Source organism: Rhipicephalus sanguineus, chromosome 8, assembly GCF_013339695.2.
Source record: "Rhipicephalus sanguineus isolate Rsan-2018 chromosome 8, BIME_Rsan_1.4, whole genome shotgun sequence".
NCBI lineage: Eukaryota > Metazoa > Arthropoda > Arachnida > Ixodida > Ixodidae > Rhipicephalus > Rhipicephalus sanguineus.
This window is the reverse complement of record NC_051183.1, coordinates 66,489,333-66,510,539: the sequence shown is the minus strand read 5'-3', so window position 1 is coordinate 66,510,539 and position 21,207 is coordinate 66,489,333. Positions and strand designations below refer to the sequence as shown.

Genomic DNA, 21,207 nt, shown 5'->3' with positions numbered 1-21,207 from the left:
CCTAATCTCAACCAGCAGGAGTTAGTTCCCACTAGGTGCTGGAAGCGTGGACAGTACATCTCAGCAAACTTGTTAATACGGCGTACCAACGCTTCATAGCCGAATGTCTTCTCTGTAGTGTCTGATACATATATACATGCCATATAAAGTACTTGAGCTCTACCACACTGCTATGTGCATAACACTACCTTGAAGAGCGAGCCCGGTAAAAATTACTGGTTTTCATCCTATTTCATCTGGGTTAAAAAGCCGTACAGAAAAGGCGTCACTAAATGTATCTTTTTATGATGCCATGTCTAGCCAAAGTGTCTTGTTTTTATCTAACATCTGCAGGGTGCCTGTCTGTAACTGTGTCCCAATGCAAATTATGTTACAATATATTTTGCCTGAAGCGTTGACAGCGATTACATCGTTCTGTTACACTGAATTTGGTTAACCATTGGTCAATATTTGTGAAACAATCGAACAACCGAACCTAACCATAATAAAACGGTCTGACCAATGCTAATATAAAATGTGCGTTTTGTTTATTGTACTTATCAGTGCATATGCTTATAAAAATAATGAATTTAACGAACATTTGTTATGGTGACATTCAGCAGTATTCAATCAGAACCTGGCATTAAGCAATACGGAAAAAGTTATGCTTTGTCTACAGAAATATTGCGCAAAAATATAACAACCAGACAGGTCATTCACGCATGGCTTTCGTCACTCAGATTTTACCACAGTAGTTCTCTTAAGAGATGAAAAAAAAAAACAAAAAAGGAAAGCAAGTGACTTACGGGCATGCCACAAACGAATACAATGAGTGTGCATTGACAAAACGGGGGCAGAGGAGAACAGGCGTTCGAGACATGCATGGACGCGGGCGTGTGTGTTACCTCTCGACGTTATAGAGTGGCACACTACGCAGGCATGCGATGGCCGCCCGTTTCTTGGAGCTGGAGAGCAGACGGCGCCACGCGTTCGATGAGGGCGGGGGTTTGTGTGCCTGAGGAGCGTTAGTTGGATCATGGTGGTGGTGGTGGTGGGGTTTTAATGGAGACAGGGGAAGGAATAGACGCAGACATGTGAAGTCAAAGAAACTCCGTGAGCGAAGGACGCAAGTAGAAAAAAGTATGATATATTTATTAAAAACGACAAAGCACACATCCGTGCTATTACGTTTTGGTGTCCCTACATTTTAACATACACAATGACACTACACTTCGCTATGTAACTTCTTAATTATTGGGCACGTTACTCTTATAAGGCACAGTGAAGTAGTTCTTCGATATTTCTTTAAAAGCTAAATGTGTTATACACAATGAAGCCTCTAAGATTGAGTATATTCCCAAAAATGGTCAACATCTCAAGTTATTCAGCTTGATGTTTAGATATTGCATTATTCGCAGTGATTTTGAAGCAATAACCATGTTCTGCCTTGAGAGCTTAGTTATTCCACTTAACTAAATTTAAGCCTTCTTCAATACCCTGCTGTTCATACAGAACAAAAGTGCAAGCGTAATACTCCAAGTTTCAAAGCAATATTACTACTACTATTACTTTACAGCATAAAGCACAAACGGCTTTTTTGTACCCCAGCTAAGCTGTGCATAAGAGCTCGCTTGCAAGTTTCTCTAGCAAATGGATCAACTGGCTGAAGACACGCGCATACGAGCTTTCTAAAAAACGAATCTGTTTTTTTTTACACGGTGCCACTCCAGGTCCTTCATATTGAGCGTCATTATAGCACCGTAATTAGACAAGATTCCCTGACAACGTCAACCTGTAGTTACTTGTAATAAAACATTCTGGCAAACTATATAGTTCATATGGAACAGGTAAAGTACTGCACAAGCACGAATGAAATAAACATAAAAAGACATCGTTCTTCCTTCGTGCTTGCGCAGTAGATCGCCCGTTCTATGTTTACTTAATTGTATAAGTGTTAATATAGGTGTTATTTGCATTCAAATTTCAGTAAGGAAACAATGACACTGCAATTTCATTGTCAAAGCACGCCATGGTGTTAGCAGTTTTCGTAATTCTACGCACCTGCCAACAGAACACGGTAACTGCATGTGGGGTATCATAACTCTGAAGATGCACTGATATTCTGATACACACAAAGAGCATAGAATTCAGAAAACACCTCTTTCACCGCACAAGTTTCCGGAACTAAGATGCACCTAGCAGCAGTTGTACAGCGAAAGTGCTGTTATCTGTTTGAAAACGCTATTAAGGGCTGTTAGAAGCTTGTCTCTATTAAGCAAATAGATATGCATAAAAGACGCACACTCAAAATTCTCCCTGTTGTTACATCACTTACACTTATTTCATGGTCTAAGGCACCTCACTAAGGAATCAGTTATTGCTGGAATGTATATAGGTAATATATTGCGTTGCATATGATAAATGTTTGCAGATTCGTATTTTTTGAACTTTTCTAATACATGTGAAAATAAAATGGAAGACATTTCGCTGTGAACGAATATGATAACCTGTTGGTGACCTATAAATATGCTGTAGAAGGCATATAGGTAACAGCCCCAACATAAAAGTTCTTTTTATTAAATGCTAAAGGGTAATATTTCAAGTATTCTGCACATAAAAGTTGTAAACATAAGCGCGATGTAAGAATAAAAATTTCTTACACCGTGACATAAGTAACAAAATTGCTTTCCCGTGCATCACACCTGGCTGTTACATTGCAAATGCACTGCAAAAAGTGAGCGCACACACAGCACAAGCTGGCATTCGCAGTTACGCAGTTACATATGTGCAAGATAGCAAGGTAATACAGAGGAATAAATTATAGTAATCTTTCATATTCAGTACCTTCCATAAAGATTTGGGAAGCTCACACCTGAATGCATAAAGGTTGGCTCTGTACAAAACAGATGCACATGTTTTGGCCCGTGCATTTCAAATTAAAAGTATCAAAAGTAACCCAGATCATTCCAATTGATCTCTTTGACAGGTCGTACAACACGGCAAAACTCAAGAACTGCGTTTAATATAACCGCTCTTATAAATGCAACGCAGAAATATCCTTGACTTAACAAAGATCAGTGGTTACAGCGCGTTCCATTAATAACAAAAAATCGGACATTTCCCTCTCAGTGCCCATCAAGAATACCTCGCAGACACTCATTCACTAATATTCCTCTAAACGCCTGTGAATATCATTGTCAAATGATAGTGCAAAAGCAATATATATTTAAAATATCAATGCATATGAAAACATTGTTTCTCTGAAGAATGCACTCACTTTGCCATAATAATTGATGAAATTAAAAAGCAGTACCAATTCTGAGCAGTCGTGATATCAAACTGATAATGCGCCCCCAATCTCTTAGTGTGCCTTCAGATGTCACTACCAAGTCGCGCACGATGAGAAAAGCATCACGACCTAAACTTTTACTCCACTGTGACTGTACTTGTGCAGTTACGAACACAACTCTTCATTTGAATTCTGACAAATTTACCTGTCTAACAATGCAAGCCAATATATTATATAAAAGCAACACTTATATGTTCTAGAAAATGACATCAAGACAACACAACAAAGGAGACATGTGATTAACTTTATATGATGTGGATCGTCTGTGATTAACGTTAATTTTGTTAGCATATTAAGCAGGATCACTCGATGAGGAACAAGAAAATCATGTGTACCTTCCACTCCACAGAATCACTGCCTAGGTAGAGGAACACCAAGGAACCTGCTGTGTCTCTCTAGACCTTTCTTTATAGGTATTTAACAGTTAATATGCCGCTATGATAGGCATTGACTCCCTACTCATGTTTCGTAGCATCACTGTCTCTAATTTTATCCTCCGTAGAAGCCAAATGCATATCTATGATGAGGAAGACGGTTTGCAAGCATGCACTCTACACAATGCACGCCTACAAAATAATGCCCAAGCACCTTGAGTCAATCATCACATTAGCTCTACCAGCAGATGAACCAATTCACTAACGCTCTATATCCCTATATCACTGCATCCTACACAAAAAATGACATCAGGAACTAGACAGGCTTCTAATATTTACCTTGAATTGTAAAACTTGTGTTCAATTGAAACGGCAGTAGCAACCGGAAGGTACGCTAACAACGGTGACAACTGTAAAGCAAGAAACAGACCAGTGGCGCGCCATGCCCTCTAATCTACTCCAAGGTTCTAAACCACAAAACGAGACAATGGAAATCAACATCCGCGCTATACGTTAAAAAGTTACCACAACTGCACACAATGTTAAGGAAACTCTTCAAGCCCACGTCACTGTCATGTAAAGGGCAAATTTTTGGAGGATCAGAAGAAACTCAAGCAAAAAAAGGGGGAAGGGGAAGGCCATGAGATTAAAGAAGGCGATGACAGGGACAAGCTATGAGTAGTGGGAAGAGGCCAACCTCTAGGCAAGCAAGTGTGTGCGCTTGTGTAGCGCGTGCATGCCTCGTCTGGCAGTGGGGAAGCTTGCACGACTGCCAGAGTGCGACTCGCCCGTTCCATTACCTGGGAAGACTGTGCAGCGAGATCATTCGGAAGCAGGCTATGACGGCCCGCTTGCGCTGTGTGGACACTACACTGCGATAGGCACCCTTCTGCGAACCCTGAGCGTGGTCGATCTGAAGAGTGCGGGCAACGAAAGCAAAATGAAATGAAGATGAGAAGCTGCAGAGTAAGGTTCTGCAGGAACACATAAACAGAATGATTGATACTAGATGAAAACAATAATTAACTTACGTAGTTCTGGTGCTACTCGTTTCTAGCTGCTACTAAGATGCCAATAGGCATTGGAGATTTGAAAATGTAGATGTCAATCTCCACGCCCCAATCCACATTTCTGTTACTCACAGAAAATTTTAACGCGCCGCCCAGAGAGCGAAACACAAATATTTTTGAAGCGGTTCTTTATTTAAAAAGTTAGACCATACGGAATTGTCCCGTTAGGGTGACCACATGAGGCAAGCCTCGTTGCCAAGACCATTTCTTCTAGCATTGCCAACACAGCTGGTGTTGTCATACGCAAGTGTTTGTGTTTTCCTAAGTGCCTAAGGCTATCGGCATGCCTTATGCTCACCTAACAAGCCCAACCTGTAGCTTTTTCTCGTTGTATATTCCTTCGCTCACCATTTCGAATGGCGCTATTGTATGCTCTGTATTGCATTATGAACTGAAGCGACGCGACATTGTCATACACATTTGAAGAGCCCTTGTCAAGAAGGCATACGTGCGTGTGATTTTTATTCTTCCTGGAAGCGCCACATCATTACAAAAAAGAGGTCTTTGGCCTGTTTCAATTTTGGCCACTTCCACGCCACGCAGGCGTTACATACGTTCTGACTCAATCGCCTCAATTTAAGGCCTGTACTTGCTTCTTTCAATAGATATTCTAGTAAGGGGCCATTAAATATGATGGAACAATTCACGATATGATAAGCACCAACATAATCTTCCATGTCCATAAGACGCTATATTGTGGTTTGTCCTTCCTGCTTAAGATGAAGCAACTTCTGAAGGATTTTAAAGAAAGAGCAAATATTTACGGTAGTGGTTGGTGATGCTTTCGCTTTACAGGAGTGTCATCATAGGTTACTGCCAACACTTGTAAATTCAACGCTCAACATATCAAGAGATATATACCATGTCATAATATTTATACGTTTTTAGGTCTAAATTGACTCCGGAGTGTTTAGCGTCCTATTATTGATCTCAACTTTCACATCAGCGGCTGAATGGAGCCAAGCTGGCTCTTGATCATGGATGTGAAAATAACCTGCATACTTTTAAAACACATAAATGAAATATACCCACACAAAGCTCAAACAATCGCATTATTAATAGGTTCTTCTTCTTTGACTACATACAGCTATGGAGCCCTACATGGCACATAATATTTTGTGTTCTTGATTCACATTAGGCTCTGCAAACATTCCTTGTGATCTCCATAATTATCAGCTTCAATTTCCCACATTAAGCAATCAGATTGAACAAGTCTTAAGAACACTAACACAGATCGCATGGCCCGCACTCACCACATGCAGTCCATAGAGCACCTTGGCCATATCAATGATGCGTTCTACGAGCCGGTCTTGGGAGACAACCGGTACCACTGCATTCGGCTCCGTAGGTGTGGACCGCTGGCTACCCAGCTTGCTGTACAGGATAGTGCTGCCAGCTCATTGCATCTGTCGGGTCGATCTTTCCAAGTTGAAAAGGAGGAGAGAAGTAGTCAGAACAGAGATCAAGTACTTGCTATGCTTCATTGAAAATACCGCGACTACCAATACGTTCAAGACTTTGGTGCTGGTCCTGTTGGTACATATTTTCCAAGTATGATGACACCCAGACTTCGAAGATGCGGACCAAATATGTAAGGAATTTCACGAGCACACACCCAGCGTGTGTGTTCATACAACTTCTTGCCTCTGTGTACGCGTCTTACAACGCTAAGTGTAGTCCTTTCCTCAATCTATTTATGAATGCACTCAGAATCAGGGCGTGACACTACTACACATTAAGAACATTTTTCGCATGGCCACAAAATCAATTCCTTCACGTAGAACTATCTTCAAAATTTATTGCGCGAGGAGCGTAATTCGTGATTATTTACTTCGTTTCTTAGATATTCCTGCAAGCTTCTGGTAAGAGTGTTTTTTGTAAATAATTTCCAAGTGTCCCCTGCCGCTGCCTTCAGAAATATTGCAGCGCACAAATATTTCCTAGTAGACGAGTCAATAAAAATTTATCAGGTTAGGTCGCAATAAGATTCGAGTTTCCATTCATTTCCGCCTTCCGGCCAACTTAGCTGCGTTTTGAAAGCAGGTACGGGCTCCTGCCTGTACCCGAACGTAAGGTGTTTGTGTTATTTTCCCAGGAAAGTGTTGCAAAGTGAACCACCATTGTTTCGTGGATGCTCCCTACATAATTCCGCTACACTAAGTAGTGGCAAGGAGAACTTAGATCAGTGATTCTATTTGACTTCGGGTGCTACTTCCACAAAATTCGACACCCTGGTTGCCTTATACAATGATCAAACATCATGTAACCAAAAAAAGATATTCACAGCATACTGTGCAAAAACGTACTGCATTCCATCAGTAATTAAAGCTTCCGGGTTACAAAACCGCTTCTGCCTTAAAAATGCGCTCCACTACAGCTGCAGACAATGGCTTGACTTCCAGGTGACTAATTTTGAAACGTAACCGACCGTTGCGAAATTAATACGCTATCATATGCCCATAATATGCTTAGGGTAAAGAAAAAAGTTTACACATAACTTGCTGATATTGTAATTGTTATAAAATGGCTACCATAATATTTTGTTTTCATGTCTATACCACACATCTCAAATAATAGCGATCATACTGCGAGGCATTAAAACACTCAGTGAGTCAAGTTGCGTGCTCATGGACATCAATATTCTTTATGTATCGAAGAAGAATAACAAAAATAGTGGGTATGCAAGCGTGAACATTCATCAAAACAAATTTGACAGGTCATTTGCTACTTTTTCTCAGCAGAAGCTCTACGAAAAATGAAGAATTTCATGCAATTACTTCACCAAATTGAGGCTAGAAATTATGTCGGCATTCTATACGCATGTCTGCATAGAGTTATATGTATACCTTTTGGCAACTGCAGGCAAAAGCGCGAGGTGAATATACAGTTTGATACCTTCCACCCAATAAAATGCTATGTTGGGCGTGTTGGTTCATTCTGTAATAGATTGAGCGCAAACGGGCGGGACACAAGGAGACAGGAGAGCGCTCGTGTAGTCGTCTTATCTTCTTGTGTCGCGTAATTCCACCCACATTTATAAAAGCCCCCCTTTTTCTAGTCTAATATGTTAAATATGTTTAACATCCAAGCTTTGCTACTTACCTTATCAGGAAGGGTAAGTTGCAGCTTGACATAATCAAAAATGTCAGAGTCTTGGCATTTCTGGTGAAAAGATTGCAAAGCGGAAATCAGACACTGCACGAAATATTGAAAACCACGAACAATGGCACAAAAAGTATTAAAAGCAAACTGCAAAATTCGTTGTACATTTTCTGTTATCGACTTCGTAACGAATACTTAAGCATCGTTTGAATAACGGCACTTGGTGTTACTGCGAAAAACCTCAGAGGAAATTTCAGCAGAATTATTTGGGAGTCACATGCGCCCCTGAACTCAATGTGGTCGTTTATTTGGGCCTTGTTCTTTGATCCATTAGCATACGGAAGGCCGCTCCAGAAAACAAGTATCCCCAGGTGTAACCCTGTGGGCAGCGGCAATTTTTTCGTCACCTGCAACGTTTTCTTATAAATCAGTATTTATAAATGTTAGCTTCATTCAGTCGAACGCATTGAATTTTATATGTGAAGTATTTCTCTCCGAAGGAAAGGCAGTTTTACAGCATCTATTTCTGCGTTTGCTGCTACTATTTTACCCGAGAGTGGACACTATGCATGGCATCACATATGTGAAATGAAGTGCACCGTATTTTCTACCACAGAACTAGCACTGGCTAATGTTTGCTAACTGTTCGTTAGTGTTTGCTGGCAATGGCTTGTGCTGGCTTATGCTGGCTAGTACTGTATTATTTCGCCTCACGGTCGCCGGATGTTGCTTAGTTTGCAAGTATTGCTTTGTACTGGTTACATTCATTAATGTTGTCTAGTGCAAGTTAATATTTGCTACCCGCTCTTATAACCATGTATATATAATTCATACGTGCATTTTCAACTGTGCCTCTATCTTCCTCCAGCAAATGCTTGGCATATTATGCAATTTTTCCTTGTGAAAATTTGCCCATCTTTTTTTTTTACCTTTCATTGACATTTCTTTAGGTAGCGTGCTTGTGCACATCTGCTTTGTGCAAATTAATCGCTGATCAATCATAGAGGAGCGCTCACGTTGAGGAACTTCTCCTTGGCATGCTGGACAAGCTCCTGCTCACGTCCGGCGAATAGGTTGAGGCCGACAGGTAGGAGGCGCTTGAGGCAGGCCACCACTAGACTGGCTGCCAGCTCTTTGTCCTTGTCTCGCTTGCCGTCGCGCTTCTTTTTCTTTTCCTAGACACAGGTAGGTATTGTCAAGAAATGGAGTGTTACATTCTTACCAAATCAAGAAGAAATCAACGCACGTCTTGTAACCCATCACATCGCTATACAGGGGCGTAGCTAGAATATTTTTCAGGGGGATCCGACACCTGTTTCTGTATGTTCGTGTCTGTGCTCGTTGTGCGCCTATATATGCACACACAAAATTTTAAAAATACGGAGGGGGGTTGGTTTAATCTCCAAACCACTACCCTGGCTACGCCACTGTCGCTAATGCCTTACCTAGTACTCAATAATCATGTCATCAGCATACTAATAAATGCAACGAATAGGCAATACTCGAAACTACAAACACTGACAACATTCTAGTTTAAAACTTGCCTAAACTGAAAAAAGGGCACAACTTGCAAGGTAACAGCGTATAGCACGAAGGATATTAGCAAGAGAAATATTTTATAATGAAACAAGCATTGTCAATTTTTGCATGTCTTGTCTAATTAAGAATGTGAACCTTTGTACAGAGACAATACGCTGACTGAAGTGTTGCGTGTGGTGCACTTTGGCAATATTTTAAGTTTCATGTCTACATGTAAATCCATAGAAACAAAAGGCAAAATGTTCGTCACTGTCATTTCAGTTTCTTTTTGCCTAGTTCCCTCTATTTACATGGGAAAAATACATGTCACTTTCGCATATAGGACCAACATTAGGAACTGGTGTCTGTGGCTCACTTCTGCTTCTACACTCTGCCTTATTACGACATGCAACAACACATCAAGGGGCCAAGATATACGCGTGAAGTCTGCTCATGAAATCTTCTAAGCTCTTGAAAAGATTTTCAGAAGACACAGTGAACAAGATATGTATAACACTAGTGTATAGGTCTTCCATGATGTTGTACCCACTTTCTTCTGGCTCTGACCAGCATCCACGGTCTGCACACTCGCTCGACCACGTCCCGAGGACGGCATAATAAGTGCCATGTTGTCGATCTCATGCTGCGAGATGAAGTTGGCTTCCTCTCGCCGGAAGTACTGCATACGAGAAAACATATACATAAGCATAACAGAACTGCTGAAATATAGATTACTGTTATGAGAAATGTGTGGCAACCGTTTAACACAATTTTTGTCTTTAAATACCACCTCAAGGAGCGTTGATATATGTATAACTTCTATGGCATCTAACGCTCCTTCTCCTATCAGCTCTGTGACTGTCGAAGAAATTTAATTGCAGCATTTCAACGTGGCGGTATATTCGTAACCAAATACCTTGATTTTTGTACATACGCCACCTAGAGAATATTAGCTACTTCCCTGTGGAAATTACAGCAGAACTTGCTATCAGTCCAACGAAAATTGCTGTCGCAAGATTTCTTTGTAGTTACTACATATCGCTGATACAGCAGCCGTCTTTTGCATTATGGGACAGACATTCCTCTATTGTGACAAGCGAGTTCTGTCGCGTGTGTAACAACAGCGAGCTGCAGTGCTAGACAAATGTTTTACTGCCACAGGAAAATGCCTCTAGGGACACCTAGTTGTTACAAGAAAAATGTCCCACAGATAAAACGCGAATTTTTTTTTTTACATTACAGAAACATGTTGATACAACATAGCTCCGACATATCCTCGCGACAGATAATAGCGTAACAACAACATACCATATCCTAAAATACCACAAAACATCATAATCTCTTGTCACCGTATTTTGTTCTTTTTTTCACCTGTGTTTTAATGCTTTCTGAAAAAAACCGTCAGAGATAGTCACCTGCGACTTGTTCCAAGTATTGAACACGTGGGCAACACAAGTGTAGACTTGTTCCGCTTCTTTGACGTTGTTCTTAAGCCAGTGGTTTCTGTACAAAAAAAGCAAGTAAGCGGCGACATCAAAATGTACGAAAACTACAGTGGAATTGCACTTGTATATAACAGCCCGCAAAAAAAAGCAATTTAGGAATTGAGTCTGCAGAGAATAATATAACAAAATATTATTTGCCAGATATAAGTAGCCCAGCCTATTGCTTTAAAATGTGCCTCATCGTTCTCCCTTTACAAGCTGTGAAAGCGGTTAGTCATTTCGATTCATGAGCAATATATATATATACTTTGGCATGGGATTTTTTAAACATGCGTTCGAATGGTAACGCCTGTTTCTTTGCATGAATTTAGAAATTTCTAAATTACTGAGTCATCCCTATCTCACTTGCTTTTATGTCTTCTACTTCTGCCAAGCACTCCAGAAAGAATGCTAACCAGCATGGCATGCTTAATAAGTTAAAGTGCTGTTTAAATACCATGACCTAAATGATTTGTTTAGCTCAGTACCAACTTTATTTTGTTTTAACTTATAAGTATTAGGATGCGAGCTCGTTAGTAAGGATCCATCTAAACAGAAAACAGCGCTAATTTAGACATGGACAAGGGTAAGTCACACGAGGACGGGCGCTGACTGCAAACAACGATTTTATTGTGCATGTGCATATATAGCTTCTGAAAAAGGACGGAGGGTGTTAGAAAAGGAAGATTGTTGCAGTTGCACATGGTACTGGTGGTTAAAAACGGATGGATACATCGTTAAGATTGCTGGAGAAAGCTATATTCCTCGTCAGAAAGGATGAATGATTGGGCGCTAACCCACACCGAGCGTATGCGCATCATTGTGAAAGTTACGAAAATTTCCCAAGCGCGATTACGTAATTTTTGTCTGATCAAACAGATGTAGAACAAACCGTATTTCTGCATCACGATGCTTTCACTCGTAGTTGAAACAGAAGCGCACATTCTAGCTAGTGCTACAAACATATAAATGAGGATTGATATAGCTTACCGATTCTGCTAGAATTTCATAGGTTTTAGGAACATCTGACAATTTCAAAGTCCCTAATCTGCAGAAAAAAGATATGTCGCTGTTCTCTAAATTGCACATACAGAGGCTCTAGAATAATGACCAATATAGAGAATTAACTACCTATTTAGCGTGTTTTAGTGTTCACAGAGGTTTTATAAAAGTTCTGCTGTTAAAAGAAAGGTAAATTTTAGCTTCTATGCTACATCAATTTTGCTACATGATGCTATATAAAACTTAACGTGTACATTAAAATGCAGTTCATCTTACTGCAATGTATACTTTATAGTGGGACGCTTTCTAAATTTCACTTCAGTGCTTTCCAAGAAAAATAACACCCATTTTCATCTGTTATACTGGAGTCATTGAGTCAATGCTCTCATCTGTTATACTGAGTCATTGAATCAAGGTAGTGAAGCAAAACACAACTCATCGCTGGAAATTTCTTGAGGTTTTTGAGAGATGTGCAGGCCTCTGGAAGAATATATATGGTTATTTTTCATCAAACAGATTTTAAAAGAAAAGTTGTTGTCGCTTTCTAGACGCTGTGTTTAACCTTTGTTTTCTGACGTACATACACCGTTTGTGCACACAGTGCAGTACATTCGTGAATTTCATTCGGATGGTTACCTGCCTATGGTTATCACTATGTAAGGCCCTAATAGTGCACACCTCACACATTTCGAAATATGAGAACACAGGAGTGTAATCAGCACTCACCTCTGAAGGTCCACATACTTGATGAGTAGAGGGAAGAAGGCATAGATGTCTCGAACAAGAAGTGAGAACTCCTGAAATGCAAAAGGCAAGACATTAAACTATTATATTATATCGAAGCTGCTATACAGCTAAAACAGAATATTAGAGTTTAGTCAATGCAACAACAATGCAGCTCATTCTTCGTAACACACCGCTACACCAAGATCAGTAGCATGCAACGCTTTCTTATAAAGTGGTGTGTATAAAGGCATGTTTGCATGTATGTTCATGCAAACGAGCATTTATTTTGCTTTAAGTATGCACAATTATCACAGCATATATCCATAATTCACAGTGCACTAATGTATTTTCTATAACAATCAATGCAAATAATTTTTAGCCCTGAATCATGTCGCCACAATCTCTCATGCCGAAAATAATAAGGCACAGATTTTCACATAGCTACTACATGTTCGTGGATAGGCATCGGTAAAAATAACTTTTACTTTGTACATTGGTGATGATGTATAGACCACATGGTCGGTTGCTGATGGCAAGCACCTCATAATCATACCGCTATGATACATCCGACTTCAGCTTCATATATGTCTATCAAAAAATGAAAACCTGTGTACAAAGGTAAATAACACAGATATTAAAGAGGAACGAAGATAACTTTTGGGGCTCCTTTTTTTTTGTTAGACGCAATATTAATGAGAACTTATTGTTTGTTAGTTCTTATAGATTTTAATGAGGTAGTTCCGAGACATGCCTCTGTGAAAATTATGTGCGTTGTGTATTGCACTTATTTTAATTATCGCAATTGCTGCTCAGGATCCGAGTGTACAGCTTCTCTCGAAAGGGAGCATTATGTTCCTCACAGTATACTACGAAAATGCATTCATGATGACATATTGAAGCAAAGACGCAACAAAATCAAACATGCACACCAGTGGACTCAGCCACTGTTTTTTCTGCCTCTCTGCTACCATTAGGAAGCAGCAGAATCATACCCATTAAGCAGTGCACGCAAGATCATTTCTGCTCTCACAATGCGGAGCTGCGGCTGGAGTGGTCCACTTTTAAAGGGATCGTCGGAGCGCGTGGCACATGCACGGTGCCACCGCCAGCCGGCAGCTGCAAGGAACTTCGTGCGAGCACAGTGACCGCTGTGGGTAGTACTATTTCGTCGTGCGCTACAGTATCCTGCTAGCAGTTCAAGACATCGCGAATCAAGCTCGTCATGCGACAAATGAGTACAGCGCGTGGCGCTCACTTGTGCCTGCAAGAAACTCCTTACAGCTGGCGGCCGGTGGTGGCGCCGAGCGAATGCCACGCGCTCCAATGTTCCCTTTAACAGTAGACCGCTCTGTACAGTCATATTTTTCACAAATATAAACGTAATAAGAGCCCACTTCACGATTCTATTTTGTGTTTTCTGTGACATTTCTCTTTGATAAAGACATCGACATGGTTTTGTGAACGAGTGTATTGCTTCGTCTTGTCTTAGTGTAGAAAGCTTACTGCGTTTTGCATTTCCTACTCCTGCTCGCTGTCTTGCGCATAAGGCTAGTAGTAAAATAAATATTGGAAAGCAAAGGAGCGAACTCATAAAATTGAAATAAACCTCTTGCAGCTGGCTCTCTGCCTGGGAGGTGTCATCCGTGCTGGACTTGAGGTAACTGCGCATGCACTCCTCCTTGTGGAACACCGAGTCCGCGCACTGCCGAACTTTCTCCATCAGTGGCAGAATAGGATCACGCAGCAGTTCCTCAGACGAGTTGATCACAATCTGGCCCGCATGCCCTGCGTAGCGCAATGTTAATGCACGAACCATCAATAAAATATCTACCCGATAAGTGTCGGTTGATATATGGAGAACATGCTAGAAATATTTTGACACAGCAACAATTCTTATGTGAGTAACCGTTGTTACGAGAGTCTTTTTACGGGCTTTCTGTGATATTTTATGCTACAACATTATCCACTTCTTGATCTGCACACGAAACTCTGAGGTAGGCCTGAGGTCTGTTTGGTGAAGCAGCACATGGCCAATCGTAGAATAATACGCTTTTTCGCCCCGGAAAGGCTTCCCAGATGTGAAAATTCATGAAGTAAGGCAATGAAGGCATAAAGGCAAACATTTCAAGGCTGTGGCTATTTGTATAAGATGGAATTTTGTATGAACACATGTAAATGCAGATGACAGTCACACCACGTCATGTCCACTGGGGTGTTTACACGTAGGTCGTTGTGCGCAAGTCTATGCAACACGTATAGGTGGTTAGTTATTCATTTTCCTGTTGAACGTTTTTGCCATCCAGTGATATGTAATGACATGCAGTTATATATAGCAAGAGATGCGCTTCAAGATACTCTGAAACTCCACGGACTACAAATTCCTGCTTATTTCAAAGTGCATACTTGATATCACAAAACATTGAAATAAAATACTTACATCTAAAAAGCGGGTAGTTTCTAGTTTAAAAAATACAACACGCTCCTCAAGACCCCGCGTTCATAATCGTGAAATAATAGAAATAAAATCATCCTTTAGAAAAATGAAAGGGCAGCGATTGCATAAAATACACCGAGCAAGGACATTTGCAGATGACTTATTGAGGAAATTGCCTTAGTACGCATAGGAACTCGTCACTTTCGTAGTACTTTAGGGAAACGCTTATATTTTAAAAATTCTTAAGGTAAAAACTTAAAAACAACCATGAGTAGCCCACACGCACAATTCATTCACTATAGCACATGTTTCGCGCAGTAAATCTGTTTGAATAGCTGCTTGTAGGTCATTGGCTCGAGCTGTCTGCTTATTTTGCGCAACAAAAGTTGTCACAACTGGACAGCAAAATGTAGTTTGTCTTTATTAGGGCTTTTTAAAATGTGAAACGAAGCAAATATTTTGAAGCAATCATTAGCAGCTAAACATTTACGCAATGAACACACCAATTGAAAGCGTTGACACTGCGGTAATAAATACATTCAACGTACCTGCGATAGTTATCATCCATGGAGAACCCTCCACGTTGAGAGTTTTACGCAGAAGATTTAGTATGTTCTTAAGAAGGCTAGTCAAATGGTCACTAGTAACCATGGTCACGTGGTTCCTGCAAAGGATATGTTATTATGAGCTTTCAACCCAACACTAAAGCGATGAATTTGTAAAAACAAGCCACACTGCCTATACAACAGTTATACCATTATGGGACATTGTAAATGTGTTCGTAATAGAAACATGATAATAATTTTGAAATTATAGAGGTCTTTACGCATAAATGCCCGAAAAGTTAAGGAGTGGCCACTGCACATAAGTCTACAATATACCCCCAAAGGTTGCATGCCTTAGCGTAAGTAATACGTAGGTAAAGTAAATACTTATAGTAGTTAAGAAGTTGAGGTAAGTAGCATAAGCATGGCCTGAACAGCATGAACATTATTTGTAACAATTCTCTAATCTGAACTAGGTAAAACTGGGTGCGAGGCGTTTCATATCACCATTCATTCAGTGTCCCAATTTTGTGCACAGTACACTGTTTTGTACATCGTTTCTCACGGATATTAAAAACAAACGAGAGTGACGCATACTACGGTACTTTCCTGCCACTTCGAATCGGTGAACCATATTGCTATCACTGCAAACAACTTTATGATCTTCGAGCAATCGTCAAGCAATACTGATTCCGTGAGACCACTGCGCTCTGCTTACCCTGATGTGGGGTTTACATTGTCAGGACCTTGACTCCACCAGAAAGGGAGGTAGCTGGAATAGGTAGCAAAAATAAGCGTAAATTGTGAAACGTAAATGAAACGCACAAACCCTTTCGTTAATGTAGTTAATTTAGCACTTTTATTGGACGCTGGACTGTAGATATTTCCGTCTGGCATAATCCTATATTATGCCTCTAAGAGGGTTGCAATATGCAATCGACAAGTTTTAACACATACAAAGCAACATCTGGCTGAAAACAAGGATTGCTAGCATTTTTGCATTTCCATTTGCGCTAGCGTGACATAAAACTGCATTGTAGATACACTTTGGATGATCAGAAAACAACTATCGTGAAAGGCTAGCTTATGGAAGGTAGCCTTATTAAGGGTGTCGCAAAACCAGTGGAGTCCGAAGTCTCTAATAACGAAAACATTTTGCACTTTAATTATTGAAATAAATAATCCCGAAAAAGCTGCTGCAGAAATAAAAGCGGAGAAAATAAGAATACGTTTTCCGGCGTTTGCGAATGTGTGAAGCGTACTAGCAAAGGCACAGTGTAACAAGCCTTACCTGCACAACATAGGGACCATCACATCGATGATGTAGGGCTGTTCCGCGTACTTCCCATTTCCCGTTACAAACTTTCCACCTGTCCCACGAGGTCTTCTAACGTCGGCATGCTTGACTCCAGCGTTGCCATTACAGCTAAAAAGATCCAACGAATGCAATATATTTGAGCGTGCTATCACAGGGACTTAAAATTATAATCAATGCAGAAATGTGAAGGGTGCAAAGCATTGACTCTACAAATTTCTTACGTTTATTAGCTGCATGTTTTCTAGTATTACAACCTTTACAATACACTAGATGTCATTCTGACTTGTTTTGTGTAGCTGAAATTTATTTGCTGCAACTTCCACGGTAAGCCCAAATAGGACATCTTTTAATCCTTTCTCACTCATGAAGTCAGCCACGAATTTGTGAAATTCGAATGCTCGAACTCCGATAAGGACTATCATTGCAAAGTAAGTAGATTGGAATAAATACATACTTCATTTGAAAAACAACATTGACACAGACGTTTTCTATCTGAATTCATCAGCTATGTCTTTGCGGAACGTTTAAAATTGGTGCGCCATGACTAAGAATTCCACATATATTCTTCGCACATAGTAAATTGTAGTTATAACTATATTCGAACACATCTAGCTGGCATATGTACCGTTTGGAGACATATTTTTGGGTTCACATAAAACTGCATACGTCCTCTTATATGACACGCGCAAAAGTTCCAACGTGAAAACGTTGCAGACAGCAGAAATGCGGTGTGATGTGCTACCGTTGCTACAACTGCTTTGATAGGTTGAATGATTCCAAGTGTTTAGAGGTGATGCTGGCGAAGCGTGCGCAACACTTGTGCATCATTTCCATGTAACCATCTTTTACGCAAAATCTTGCTATCAGAACGCTTACCAACACTTAAATCTGTTAGGTGCATTGGTAAGCTAAACATGTGTACCAGTAACGTGTGTAGTGTTGCAACCGGTTTCTAAGTAGTTCCTGGAAGACCTACGGCCTGAGTACATCACCAATAGAAACACTTTAAATTTTGGCTACCTTGAAATGGAAAGCAAGCAACTAACCCTGTGCTTCCAGGGAATGCTCTTGGGCCTTGCCATGGATACAGTAGGGATTGTGCTTGTTGTGCGAAGGCTCCAGAAAAGCCACAGGGAAGGTGGCTGCAAAAGCACCCAGACAGTTTCCATACGCAGGTCGGTGGCTATAAAGAAATAAAAAAAAACGTGAAAAACGATACGTAGCGCACAACGCACCAGCAATTCAAAGATCCTAGTCTACTCAGCTAGCTTGCCTGAGGTTTACATTTTTGTTTTTCCAGAAGATCCCAGTCTACTCAGCCAGCTTGCCTAAGGTCTACATTTTTGTTTTTTCCAGAAGATTTGGCTAACGTTATGATATTATTGCCGTTGTATCACTAACACAAGGTATTTATAACAAAGGCAATTTAGTTTTCAAATAGAAAGTACGAACAATAGTACAAATTTTTGAACATGAAGAACTGCTCAGAGCCCACAATAAAAATAAAGCAAGGCGACGAAATGTATACCGACCCTGTAAGAGTGGCCGTCACGTTCAGTGAGCATTTCTGCGCATCTGCGGATACGCAGCAATCACCAGGTCATTTACGCGATATACCACGGTGTACTCATTCTTTTTATCTTCACCCGACGTCTGCAGATGAAGTCCTTTAGGTCATCACATCACTAAATACCACAAGTGCTGGTTTAGATCATATTGATCCTTTTAAAGTAAAACTAGTTTCAAACATAATATCACCACCTTTGGCAGTAATTATTAACAAGCTGTTTTCAGCGGGTGTGTTTCCGAGCTGCCTTAAGGCCGGTAAAATAGTTCAAGTTTTTAAGAAGGGTGATAAGACTTTTGTACAGAATTATAGACCAATCTGTATCCTGCCTTTCTTCGGTATGGTAATTGAAAAGTTATTCCACATTAGATTATTGCGTTATCTGAAAAAATTTAATCTTTTATCTCCACAACAGTTCGGATTTCGTCAAGGATATTCAACTGAGCTGGCACTAATTACCTTAACGGAGGAAATTAAACAAGTTATTGATAGAGGGTTACTTGTGGGATCTGTGTTTATCGATTTGACGAAGGCTTTTGACACTATAAACCATTACGTACTACTTGCTAAACTCGAACCATTTGGTATGTCTGGTCCGCCACTAAGTTTTATTAAGAGCTACCTCAGTAATCGGTCTCAAATGGTACATGTTAATGGCCACCTTTCATCGCCCAAGTTAATTAACGTTGGTGTTCCACAGGGATCAATTTTAGGCCCACTTTTATTTTTGATGTTTATTAATGACCTACCTACCATTCTTACAAGGACCAAGTGCATACTTTACGCTGACGACACAACCATCTTTCAATCATCTAAATCAGTTTCTACACTCCAGTCTGACCTCAACACAGATTTACATAACTTTATGGTGCCAGGCCAATTATCTTCAGATCAATGCTACTAAAGCCGTGTTTATGTTGTTCCATTCCCCGCGCATTTCACTTGACATACAACCTTCCCTTCACATTGGTAATACCGTCATAAACATTTCCAGTGAAGCGCGGTTTCTTGGCGTCATCTTAGATAGCAAACTAAAATTTCATAAACATGCCGCATCACTCGTTAAAAAGATTGCATTTGGTATTCACGTTATCATCAAGACACGAACTTATTTTCCGCCTCACATCATACGTACTTTGTATTTTGCTTATATTCATAGCCATATTTCGTATTGCGTATCATCTTGGGCCAACACATATTTCATGCACATCGAACGTTTGCAAGGACTTTAGAATCAAGCAGTTAGACTAATGACTTTCAGCCCATTTTACTTCTCCTGTAGCTCGTTGTTTCCTCAGCTTAACATACTCCCATTGAGACAATTATTTTGCCATAGAATGTCCATAGTCGCCTTTAGACTCATCACGCATGACATTTTTATCGCATGTATTGATCATCGTCACTTAACTAATAGCAACATCACCCGGTTTTCCCAGTGCAAGAATCTTCTTTTGCCGGCCGTAAGGACAAATTACGGCAAGTTCTCAACCTTATTTACTAGCATAGCCATTTGGAATTCATTGCCTTTCGAATTGAAATCATCGCATAACATTAATATTTTCACCTCGCGCAGCAAAAAATCTTTCGTTCAAGAATTAATCAACTCATCCGAATTGTGTAATTAACTGTTAATAGCTCTCAACATTTGACTGCTATTTTACTACTTCAATTTGCCTTTGCATAACTGATAACTCTGATAATGAAACGTGTTGCATCTCTCACGTAGAGTTGTTCATTAATATTGTTTTCTGTCTTTCCTGTTTCACCACTTGCTTTTGAGTATTTTCATGCTATTTTTCAATAGTGAGTATTACCATTATGTTATGTATTGATCGTATTTTTATTGTAAATCAAGCTTATTCATTATTCCTCACATGTCCGTATGCTATTGCTGTATTTTTTGTAATATATCCCATCCATGTAGCCATAGGAGGTCCCCCTGTCAGTTTCTCTGAAACATTGGGACCCCCTGCTGTAATACGCTAACCATGTAACTCAACTGAACTATTTAATAAACTTGACTTAACTTGACTTGAAACATTCTTTCCAAGCAATCTAGAAAAGTGATGAACAGTCGAGATATTTATTCCTTGGTGAGACACATGTCAATGCCAAAGAGTTTCTTTGCAAGCTAACATAAAGCAGGCTCACTAGTTCACTTCTTGGATGTTTTCAAAGAAACTGACGTGATCTGCTGCTTAAAAAGGTGACCATTCCCACACGGTCACTCTTCATCAGGATTGGGCCTGATCCGGACTGAATTTCTTGATTGCAATTGGCTGCATTACGCAAGCTGCTGAAGGGAGGCAATCACTATTCGGAAACGTAATCCTAATCGGGATTGATAGCCATTAACAGTGCACCATGTGACACCGGTATTATGTAGCTCTAGGTGAATGACTTCTGACCAATATAACAAAATATTCAGAGGGCCACAACTGATAACTTTCAGGTGCAATCGCAGTGCGTAGTTATATCGCATGGAGGGCGCATACCCCTCAGCAAGTTTTAATAATTATTTCATTCAAGAATTTTGATCGTTAACACTGTTACGTTATAACGCTCAGCGTTATCTCTGCGGTATTTAGCGCGCATTGCCATCATTGGTCCCAGCACCACCACCGAGCGCTGTAGACACGTTGTCGTGTAGAAGAAAATGGGAAAGCCTGCGTGATATACGAAGAGCGAGTTTGTGTCCCCAGACCACCACGCAGTGCTCCCCGGTGGTGTAAAAAGTTC

The 21,207-nt window shown here is 40.3% G+C and overlaps 1 protein-coding gene across 1 annotated transcript in view; it reads right to left on the bottom strand.

The window, feature by feature from the left end:
* Nucleotides 1–21,207, bottom strand: part of LOC119402033 (ryanodine receptor-like) — a 150,637-nt gene that overhangs the window by 31,302 nt on the left and 98,128 nt on the right. Inside the window, 14 exon segments of the mRNA XM_049418475.1 lie at nt 4,503–4,615; nt 6,026–6,154; nt 6,156–6,191; nt 7,875–7,934; nt 8,891–9,049; nt 9,943–10,071; nt 10,808–10,895; nt 12,605–12,675; nt 14,211–14,389; nt 15,587–15,702; nt 16,302–16,355; nt 16,875–16,947; nt 16,950–17,009; nt 17,948–18,084. Of these exon segments, the coding sequence (XP_049274432.1) occupies nt 4,503–4,615; nt 6,026–6,154; nt 6,156–6,191; nt 7,875–7,934; nt 8,891–9,049; nt 9,943–10,071; nt 10,808–10,895; nt 12,605–12,675; nt 14,211–14,389; nt 15,587–15,702; nt 16,302–16,355; nt 16,875–16,947; nt 16,950–17,009; nt 17,948–18,084 (1,404 nt within the window).